The following is a 10208-nucleotide window of genomic DNA, read 5'->3' on the forward strand; positions in this document are numbered from 1 at the left end:
GACAGAAATTTTGTAGACATTTTGCTGAGCTAAGATAAAAATGCTATGTAGTGTAGTGTGGAAGGCAGAAGAGCCACACATTTTAATATACAGAAACATATGAAGATACATTAAATAGATGAGATGTATTGTGGAATGTTGCAATTTGGGAAGGCATGGGGAAAAATTGGATGGCAAAAGAGGGCTTAGGGGAAAAAACCAAAAAATAAAATAAATAAATATATATATATATATAAGTGTATAAATAAAAAAATATATGGAAGGCATGGAGGAAGTTGGATGGCTATAGGGCCTTTTCCTGTGCAGGCCAAGTGCACTGGAGGTGTGGGCACCTCTCTAGTTCACACGTGGGGTATTAATGTGGGACTCCGGAGTACGCCTTTCTCCCTAATGAAATGGCGAGTAGGTGGGTAGCTTGTGAGAGAATTTTATGATGGGAAAGGCGGAGTAAGAGGGGGTGTGTCAATTTCTCATTTCGGGCAGTTGTTTCAGGCAGATGTGAGATTACGGCTCATTAAAAACTTTTGATGCATCGGCTAAGGGTGTTTACATATTAGAGCTGCCCATGCCTACCCATCGTGCATTGAATGCATCTGGGCCATGGGCCGGCAATCTTGCCCGTCCATGATCCGTGGGTGGTGCAGTCTGCAGCCTTTGACGGCTCTTGGGAGCTATTCATTTGGCCAGCGGTGTGCAGCCGCCGGATTTGGGGAGTAGGGGCCACCGCTAAAATTGGGGGCGGAGACGGGGGGGTCCACCAAAGATAACTGACGGGGGTGAAGGGGTTAAACTGACGGCGGGCGTCAAGGATAGACGGGGACTAATCGAGGTTAAAGGGTGAGTTGAGGTAAGGTAAGGAGCCTTCGTCTTCAAGGTCTTCTGTCTCATTTGCTCTGTGTGTGTTTTTTCAGAGCTCTGCTCCATCGCCATAGCCAAACCTTCAGAGCTCCATCGCCATAGCCAATCCTCACAGCTTCTCTCCCCCCCTTCTCAAGCTCTTCCTTCCCCTAGATTGCTCCCTCAGCTATGCTCGGCAAACGCCCTCGTCCCCTCCCCCGCTCCTCCAGTAAATCCCTCCTCTTTCCCTCTCATGGCAACCTCCCTGCTTTTGACAAGCTCCTCCCAACTCACCCCCCCGTTCAGATCATTGGTTTCACCCCCCTCACTCCCCCCGACGACCCTGCCCTCAGCCCTCGCTCTGTCCTCGATCCCACCGCTTTGGTTGTGGGCGCGATTGCGCGCGTGGGCTCGCAGGAGAAGCAGGCCAAGTCGCCCAAGTCGCCGCGATCCCGGTTGGAGAACCTGCTGTCCAGCCCGCGCTGTCCCTGGGATAAGAAAGGGAGCGGAGGAGTCGGGCTTGCCATCGTTGCTGCCATGCACGCGGAGGAAGAGAATGTTGCTAAGGCGGGGGGATTGGAATCGGCGAAAGGGACTCCAAATCTTTCTTGTCAGGTTGCCCCGTTCAAATGCTTCACTCCGACGCAGAGTCAGCCCATTCCGATTGTTCAAATTCATTTGCAGTCCAGCTCTGGACCGAGTAGAGGAAATCAATGCAGCAAAGTGCTCTGCGAGGAGGAGCACGAGACCTTCTACTCTAGTAATCGGAATTGGAGCAGACGGACCTTTCGTGTGGAGGTGGAGGACGAGGACCTGGAAATCCGTGAATCCATCTTCTCAACTGCCTCCCCAGCATCGAGTTGCAGTGAGAGCTTAAGTGATTTCGCAGCGATCGACTTTCTCGATGCATGCTTCCTTTGCAAGCGTCTGCTTGCTCCGGGAAAGGACATTTACATGTACAGGTATCGATTGTCTCGAGCTCTAGAAACGTACACTCTTCCGGGTGTTAAGCGTCAAAACGATTTCAGGCATTCCGTAGCTGAAGCTGTAGGCTCTTTGTCACATGTTTTAACTGTCTCCTATTGGATTGCAGGGGCGACCGAGCATTCTGTAGTGCTGAATGCCGGTACCAGCAAATTGTGATGGATGAGCGCAAGGAGGAGTGTTCTGCAGCAACTTTTAACGGGGCTACTGCAGTGTCTGGAGCCCCGAATTGTCGCAATAAAGTCTTGGCAACAGCTACAGCCGCAGCGGCGTAGCGCACCTCGATGAAGGTGCCTCTGTAGGATGCGGCTTGTTAATCATGTACAAAACGGGATGAACACAGACTGCGGGAAGATGTTGGATGTTCGGTGATGAGTTCTTAGGCCTTCAGTGTGTAGTCTTAAGCTTTCTACATACTCAGTTTTGGGCTACAGGACTAGCTAGAGCCGTGATCCTTTCGATCTGTATATTCATGAGAAAACATAAAACATAAACTTATATTACTTAAACCTGAGCTGGAGGCTTCATATAACTTGGGAGCTTCTGGGGCTACAATAATGTGTAGATCCCCTTGTGAAGATGGGAGGTTGGAGTTCAAATTTTGTATCCGGGAAGCACGAGCAGCGGACACCTGAGAATGCTTGCTTAAGAACTCCACAGGGTTGGGGAAAGATCGGTTGTAAGATCACACCTGACACGTTTGAAGTGTCTAAATGTATAAAAATCTATGCATGGAAAAAGAAGTTTACCTTCATACAATTCACTCATGGTGCGTTTTGTCATGCAAGGTCTCAGTGATCTCTGACTACTGTAGATTGTCACGTTGTGAGGCTGCTTCACATTTGATCTTATTATCTAATACAAGAGCATGGATTCACCTGAGAACCCCAGGCGCGTCCAGCAATTTGCAATCTCAAAGGATTTGGGAATGAATCTAAAGTGGAAGAGGTATAGAACGAGGCATTAAGATGCACTCACTTTGTTATACATATGAATAGAGAGGGCTTAGGAGAGGGCTTAGGAAGGCAAAAGGCATTACGAGGCAGATGATGGGAGGACACACATGAATTCATTGTACCATCCCCTCAATGTATGCGCTTTTCTCCAAGTATGAGGTTCTGTAAGGAGGTAAAGAAGTATTATGAATGGAGATACTCGAGTAACTAGTTTCACCACGGAAACATAGAATGATCCGTGGAAATTCCCTTACTTTAAAGATTGGGAGACTGTTCGTATAAATTGAGGTGTGTTATGCCATCACTAATAGGAATGGATGAAGCGTTGCTGGCTGTAGATCTGTTGGGATAGGAGGGTCAATGCCTCACTTGTGAGCTGCCATACTAGGACTATTATGGGACAGACAGCTACAAGAAAAGGTGCCCAAGTTAGGACTAATGTGAGGCAGTCAGAGAGAAATTTTGTGAATCACTTTTGGTAATAGATCAGAATAGCACTTTGGCTGCAGGTGTAGGGCACACGAAGTATGGAGATCTATCAGTTTGGGAGAGACTAAAATGAAATCGTCTAGACTTCACAAGCAGTTGTAGCTTGAATGAAGAGATTTTGGACTACTTTTTGATTAGCCTTCTCCTTTAGTGCTGGCCTTAGTCATGGCTGAGTCTGCCCTTCATCTCGCACAGAAACTCATTAGGAAGACTTTGTATAAATGGATGCTCAAGTATGTGTGGGTGTGTGGATTTGCATGTGTGAGAGCATATTTTTATACTATGGTCTACACCCACTGTTGGGTGCTGATGACGTCAGTGGGGATGTCATAGTAGCTAGTCCCTGCTATGCGTGATGAAGGTTATGGGTTTCAATCTTATGAGTGACTATCGTGAGATTGAAACTGCACTGCACTATGTTGTGTTTTTAGAGGATGAGTTTGGGAATGTTCTTGGATTCATCTCGGTATATACACTATCTTTGAGTTGTCTTATTAACTGTACTTCTCCAAATCAGTTTGTTCTCACAGTATTCTTTTGTGCAGATCTTGAGTATTAGGGTGATTCTGTCATTATTCTGCAGTGAAGTAAGCTTATAGCAAAGCTAACTTTCATTATTTTGACAAATCAACGAAGCAAGTGCAAATAGATAGATCATTAGCACAGTTTTATTGCAGACGGTGAGCAAAGTCCTGCAAAGCATAAACATGTGACCTTTTATGCTGCCAATACATATTCTTACCAAGTGCTGAGGTGATTTTTGGGGCAAGAGAAAAAAGTTATTCTAAGGATTACCCTATTCTAAAGACTACTCAAAGTCACATCATTGCATTTTGGAGCCTACCCTGTGCTGCTGATATGTTTTGTGCAAATTATTAGCAAATCGTTGTGGAAGAAACTCAGACTATTCTAAAAAATGCTTGAAATAACATAGCTAGAAGTAGAGCCTCAAGGATAGATAGGATTGCAGCTATATTAAAAATCTAGAATTGTAGTCTAGACAAGGTAATGTCAAAGCCCAAGAGGACCTTTTGTTGGTCAAGAGTAACTCAAAAGACGAGAACAAAAGTCAGAATGCATTATGCTAAAGTTTTCTTTAGGGAGTGGTGGGAAGATAGACCTACAAATAAAAACTCCAAATTTATCATAAGGAATAGGGATAATGAAGAGGTCCCTATACTAACCAAGAGTGATAATGCTTGGGTCAATAATGAGAAGAAAATCTTTAGTTCATTGGTCAACGCTTCCCATCTCTCCTATCTTCTAATATTCAGGAGAATGAGGATGTTAGACTAGCAAGAAGGGAATGTGAGGAGGTTTCTATACAAAATTTTGACGATTACTTTCTAGAAGCCCCTTGACAATTAAAGAGCTTAACGATGCTATTGATGTCATGAAGGATGGCAAGACTCCCGGGGAAGATAATCTTCCTATAGAGTGTTATAAGACCTTTTGGGAACTGGTTCACCCTAGAATTCTTAATGTATGGTAAGAAAGCATTCAAAGCAATCAACTACCTATCAGATCAATGGAGGAATTATCAAACTCATTCCAAAAGAAGGTAGAAAGGATATTCTAAAGAATTGGATACCACTTACAATGTTGCATTGCAATTACAAAATCTTTTCCAAAAGAGTTGCTTTAAGAATTAAAAAAGAATACTCATGGAATTCTTAGAAAGGTAGACACCCCTTGGAAGCCACTATTAATTTACATGAAGGATGTGAATATGATATAGACTCATGGAATTTGTTGGACCACAACGGGAATCCATTGTTAATTGCTAGGCTTGACCTCATTCCAACATGGTGTGGACTTTCCAAATCCTATGGCAGATAGTCCTGTTGGTAGGTCGAGAACAACCAAGTCCACTCCCCATGATCTCATCTTTCCCCTCACACTTCCTATCTTTTGCTTTGCAATGAAAAAATCTTTCAAAGTCTTGTAGAGCACACTTGCAATTTTGTGTTGAAGATATCTTGATATTTCTTGGATGTTGCCATGAACAATCTGTGCATTTTCTAGCAAGAGAGACTTTTTCCCAATAATAAAGCTCTCCGCTTGTGTATTGAAATAGTCTACAAGCTCCCAATGACAATACAAAATGAAAGTCAAATCAAAATGAAACACCAAGACCAAAATAGGATTGGTAACAAGTGACATGAAAATATGATTGTATGAGGTAAATGCAATAGAAGTCATATGTGACTACCTTTTGACATATCATCATCATGCTCTCGAGCCCTCTTGTAGGGAGACGGGCAGGGAGATGGGCCATGAATTGGATCCAAATGCACTGGACTCCTGGAATGGTTGAATCCCTCATGAATAGGTGTTGCTATATTTCTCAATAGTTCATCCTTGTGGGCAAGGTAGTTCTCCTTTTCACAAATAGGAAATTCACCCACCTCAAAATCAATCCACCAAGGACAATTCTCAATCTCCCATTTGGACAAACACCCAGGTCTATCTATATTTCCTGCAATTCATAAATATCCAAACTTAAAATATTGAACATATTTTTCAATGTCCAAAAAACAAATTTACTTGTTCTTACCTTTCTCTGAGTACATTGTTGCCACGACATCTTCAATATTCTTCCAAGTCTGCATAACATTTGGACGCTTGGATACTACTCCATTGTCCATCAACATAGACACATACCTACAACTCCCTAAAATTTAGAATGATATTGAAAAACTTGAAACTGATTCAATTCAGAAAAAAAAGGAAATGAAGATGTACCTGTAAACCACTCTCATGGCACTCTTTGTGATCTCATACTGCTTCTCTCCTAACTTTGGGTTGGACTGCATTTTCAACTCAAAAGCCCTAAAAATATTGTGCCTATATTTTCCTTTAAAAGATTCCAAGTAGGCACGCAATGACATATCCTGAGCATCTATAGACAATGAAGAATAAATTTGAGCCAGGGTTTCAGGGATTGCAAAAGGCTCTTTGCCTCTCTCTCCAAATCAAAAAGCCATGTCTCCTTTGCAACCCACATACTAAAACCCTTGTCCAAAACTGGGATTCCAAATGAGCTCCAAACTGCTATCCCTCCGCTCAACTTTATTAAACATTGCACCCTTATCTCATTTGGTAACTATGCATTTCTAAGGAGGTCTAGTTTCTCAACACCAATTTAAACCCCTCCCCCCTCTAAATGAATGCTAGTCACCAATTTGAACCACTCTTCACCCAATTTAGGATTAATAATTCCCAACCACTTGTTCATTTTATTCTCCCATTGTTTTTTCACAATTGTCTCAGGGTCAATGTTCTTATCTTGCACAAAAGAACAAGATTGAAGTGTGAAGAAATATGAAAAATAGTATTTTTCTTTAGATGAGCATTATCATACCTTGTTCTTTGATGGCTCCCCTTTGCCAACCTTGCCACTCCACATCAATCTCATGATCAATTGTGCTCTGTTAGGCAAAACATAAATAAACAAAGGCATAACATAATGCAATTTAGTCAAAGAATAGCATGAAGTAACATATGAAACAAATTATATATCATGTAGGTACCTGAAACATCATCTTTGCCAAAAGGAACCTAGTTAAAGGGTACCATGCCTCATCTCCACCATTTTTTAAATCCTTTCTTCTTTGCTTATGAACAATTTCTAAATCATTGCATGATAACTTGCTAGTGAAATACCTCATATCACATTCACATAGTTTTTGCAAGCAAAATAAAATGTCCTTGAAGGTGGTTTTCACCACTCCAAGATCATTCAACCTTCACAAAGCAAATAAATTTCAAAACTTATCACAATAGAATATGAAGCTAGAAACTAGATAAACAAGAGACCCAATACAGTAGTTTAGAATTACTCACTCATTTATTCGATTGAGAGCTCCAATTAGGCAAACCTCATCATCTCTCTGCTAGGGGCAATTAAGGAAGCCCGAACCAACACGTGCTTTTGTTTGTCAAAAGAAAAAATTTCATCTATCTCCTTTCTCCATCCAGCCAACTTGTGATTTCCATCCCAACAGATGAACATCTTACCAACAAGATCACTCCAATCATCATTGCTTTGGACCTCCCTTTCAAATTCATCATTAAGATCTTTCCATATTGGATCCCAATTAGCCTTGACATCACCTATAACTTGAATATGAGCCCCATCCATTGTTTGCATTGCCAAAATAAAAGACCCCTTCTCCTCAATGTACCCATCCTTTCTAAATGTGAACCCCATCTCCTTTGACTGCTTACCCATAGTCCTTATGTTTTGGTTCATTTGAATCCTACACAAAGGGATTTTAGGAGGAAGAGTTCTCCTAACAACTCTAATTGTCTCCAATGTTCTTTGAAGAATCTTCTGTGAAAACTCAATTGGCACATTGAGTTCCTCATCATCATGCTCTTGTGACTTTGTTTCTGTGACCTTTGTTTTAGAAGGTGTTTCTTTCAACTCCCTAGTAGTATCCATGTCCTCACAATGCTCACCTTCTTCATGGCTTATCTCAATCATCTTCTCTATGTCAGCCATCTGCACACGCTTATAGCTTGTATTCTTTCTAGAACTTCTTTCACAATACAAAACAGATAATTTTGAGATGATGACTTCTTCACAATAGATCTTGTCAAGACCATTATCTAATAAAAAATAAAGAGATATTAATTAGTATATACCAAATTCAACTAACTTTCATCCTTAGAAAATGACAATGCAAAGGACACACACCTAAGAAAATGACACCATTAATAGAAGAATCCTCAAATTTACACCTGCATAATAAAAAAGAAATATATTGCCATATTAGAACACATGAAACTAATTATGAACAAAAGAAAGAATTTCATACTATAGAATACAATAAGCATGCATTCCCATATAATGTGTTGGTAAAATTGCCCAGTGAGGACTACAAAGTCCCATTCCCATTCTAGAATACAAAAGAGAAAACACTAGTGTATCTTACCCTTTTCTAAGGATGAGGAATGACTCCTCACTCTAGATGATGACAATCATTAGGAAAAAAGGGAGCTCATTTTGGGGCCTTTTATGGTTTGGAAAAATAAGCTCTCAACCAATCAATAGAGGGCCAACGTAACGTTGAAAATTCATGAAAATAAGAGAAAATAGAAAAAAGAAACAATACTTTATGTAGGTACAAGCGTGCTACATTAATGTGGAGATTGGTTTTTTATTCTCACAAGATCTTTGGACAAGAAGATAGAATCTAAACTGACATTTTATCTGACAAGGGCCTTCCCGCTTTCACCTTCCTTTGAACTTTGAAATGTTGTGCCGCCTTTCATTCGAAAGGTCTACCATTCTACACCATTGCCTCATTGTGCAGCAGCCTTTCTTTTCCAAAACTGCTCCCTTGATCCTGTTTGGCGTAGAGTAAGATGTTTCTCATCAACTGTCTGTCTGCCCACTTTCTCTTTCTTGAAACTTCAAATTGTTATCTTAGTTACATTACTTTGCTATTGTTACAGATTCTGAAAATCTCCATGGTGAATCAAAACCACGGCCGTTCTTGTGGAAGACGCTCTGTGGATGATAATGCTACGAAGGCAGAATTATACCAAACATCCTTACCCCGTCGACCTGCTTCTTCTATTTCGTCGGTAGAGAATTCAAGTACAGTCAAAACGGAAGGAACTTGGGAAAGGTTTAGTGTTTGGAAAGGAGCATGGGTGCTCATGCAACCTAGCAAAAGAAAAAGACAACAGACAAAAAACATTTTCTTGGCGTCATGGAAGGGAAGAGTACGAGATTTTAAAATCACCAGAGGGAAGATATCCGTGAAAGAAGTTTTTTATTGATGTTGTTGAGAATGGTGATGTGCTAGTCAATATCTCATTAAGAGAATGTTGCTTCCTAGCTCAATTGCGCACAGTGGCATTCTATTTGAGACAGAAGGTTCTATCTCAAATGACTTTTTATTTATCTACAACAACAAAAAGGTACACCATCTGATTTATCCTAGTCTCATTAAGCATTGCTATTTGTTTAATTTACCACTCTGATTCATATTGCTTTTTTGCAATTGCTCAAAAGAAGAGAGAGCTCAATAAAAAGCAAAGACATTGAAAATTTAAAAATTGAGATAACACAGACTCCATAAACAAAGGTTTTGTATTCAATCAAGTAAGATTTTGTACAGAACTGTTTAGTTAAATATGTAGAACATATTTCTGACATCCATTTTCTATTTATGTACAGCTTGACTGCTCTACATTTTTTGGAGGATCTTTTTTCTACTGCTCCATCCTGTCCTGTGCAGTATGTTGGTGTTGCTCCATTGTCTCCTCCACTGCCCCAGGAGCATCTCTTTGCTATTGCTCCACCTTCTCCTCAACAACATCAGCAGTAGGTCTTTGCTCCTGTGTCTTCTCCTCCTCAGCACTAGGTGATTGCTCCTGTGGCTTCTGGTCCTCAGCATTAGGTGCTTCATCTGTGGCATCAAGGTGTATGAAACCTTCTTATACTTTAGAGCTCTCACCTAGCTCCACAGTAGTTGGTACAATAGGTTTGGGGGAGGCATAGCTCAAAAACCTCCAAATTGTATGAGCTCTAAAATTATGTACATAGTTTGAGCTGAAGCTATCCTCTTTCATCTGCAATGGCAGACGATAATTTAGAACACTTTGTATCATTATGAATATCTTCAAGCTAAATGAAAATTATTTTTTCTTACAAGGTCTGGCTATTCCTTCTCAAAGTAGCTTGAAAGTAGATATTTTGCATTTATTAGCACTCTCCATCCATAGCTACTTGAATCATCTTGTTGTGGTGTCTGTACAGTTGGAAAGATATGTTAGAAACTGTTAGCATCTGCACAAAACAAAATTATTCAATAATTTCAAAGACATAGCATTTAATAGACATCAGTAGAGGGAACGACTTTTTACCTCTAGACTTATTGGCTCTATTGAATCCAAAAGAGAGACATTGGGAGGACAGTGATCCAA

At 40.7% G+C, this 10208-nt stretch overlaps 1 protein-coding gene across 1 annotated transcript; it reads left to right on the forward strand.

The window, feature by feature from the left end:
• The first annotated feature begins 885 nt into the window (after nucleotides 1-885).
• Nucleotides 886-2793, forward strand: LOC147889594 (FCS-Like Zinc finger 14-like). Its single transcript, XM_087391510.1, has 2 exons — nucleotides 886-1799; nucleotides 1931-2793. The coding sequence occupies exons 1-2, from the start codon at nucleotides 1027-1029 to the stop codon at nucleotides 2094-2096; spliced, it is 939 nt and encodes a 312-aa protein (XP_087247636.1). The 5' UTR covers nucleotides 886-1026; the 3' UTR covers nucleotides 2097-2793.
• The last annotated feature ends 7415 nt before the right edge of the window (nucleotides 2794-10208 follow it).

Source organism: Dipteris shenzhenensis, chromosome 20, assembly GCF_047967505.1.
Source record: "Dipteris shenzhenensis isolate YYH24624 ecotype China chromosome 20, Dip_SZ_1.0, whole genome shotgun sequence".
Taxonomy (NCBI): domain Eukaryota; kingdom Viridiplantae; phylum Streptophyta; class Polypodiopsida; order Gleicheniales; family Dipteridaceae; genus Dipteris; species Dipteris shenzhenensis.

Bases quoted from the DNA above. Each gene is read 5' to 3' on its own strand.
- LOC147889594 (XM_087391510.1), top strand. From the start codon at position 1,027: ATGCTCGGCAAACGCCCTCGTCCCCTCCCCCGCTCCTCCAGTAAATCC. The intron at 1,800-1,930 runs GTATCGATTGTC...ATTGGATTGCAG, and splicing joins AAGGACATTTACATGTACAG to GGGCGACCGAGCATTCTGTA.